The sequence below is a fragment of the Myotis davidii genome, unplaced genomic scaffold (assembly GCF_000327345.1).
Source record: "Myotis davidii unplaced genomic scaffold, ASM32734v1 scaffold937, whole genome shotgun sequence".
Taxonomy (NCBI): Eukaryota; Metazoa; Chordata; class Mammalia; order Chiroptera; family Vespertilionidae; genus Myotis; species Myotis davidii.
The window spans coordinates 1,931,377-1,931,939 of record NW_006288252.1 but is presented as its reverse complement, the minus strand read 5'-3'; the positions used below and the strand labels follow the sequence as shown (position 1 = coordinate 1,931,939).

The following is a 563-nucleotide window of genomic DNA, read 5'->3' as shown; positions in this document are numbered from 1 at the left end:
GGAGGGAACATAGGGCGGGGGAATGCTCAGAGCTGGGTGGCGGGGCCAGCCCCTGAGCATGTGGGGTGGGGTGGGGTGGGCCCCTGCATCTCCCTCCCCCCACAGCCCACACCAAGTCCCAGCCCTGACCCTGACCAGCCGCAGCTCCTCCTGCTGCAGTTTTCCAGTTGGAAATATCGGAAAAGCCCGCAGAGCACCCCCTCCCCCGCTGCCCACAGAGCTGAGGCTGTGGCCCCACACCTAGCCCATGACTTCACACCTAGGCCGTGACCGCAACCGTGACCCCATGCTGACGCCATGACCCCATGCCGGGGCCGTGGCCTCACGCCTACAGCACACACGTGGCCCGCAAGGTCACCTCAGCTCGAACTCCGCAAACAGGACGTCGAAGTGCCTCAGCGCCTCCCGCATCTTCTCCGTGTAGGTGTTGAGGTCCCGCAGCGCCTGGTCGCGGAGGGCACCCCGCACGTCCTCCAGGCTGCGGGTCAGCTCCTTGGCCAGCGGGCGCATGGCCATGCTCTCCAGCTCCCGGTTCATGAGGAGGGAGCCGGCGGCCAGGCACT

At 67.5% G+C, this 563-nt stretch overlaps 1 protein-coding gene across 1 annotated transcript in view; it reads right to left on the bottom strand.

Moving 5' to 3' along the window:
• The window catches only part of ZFYVE28 (zinc finger, FYVE domain containing 28), a 36,879-nt gene that overhangs the window by 34,854 nt on the left and 1,462 nt on the right, over window positions 1-563 (bottom strand). Inside the window, exon 3 of the mRNA XM_015561571.1 lies at window positions 359-561. Coding sequence (XP_015417057.1) covers window positions 359-561 — 203 coding nt within the window. The remainder of the gene's footprint in view (window positions 1-358; window positions 562-563) is intronic.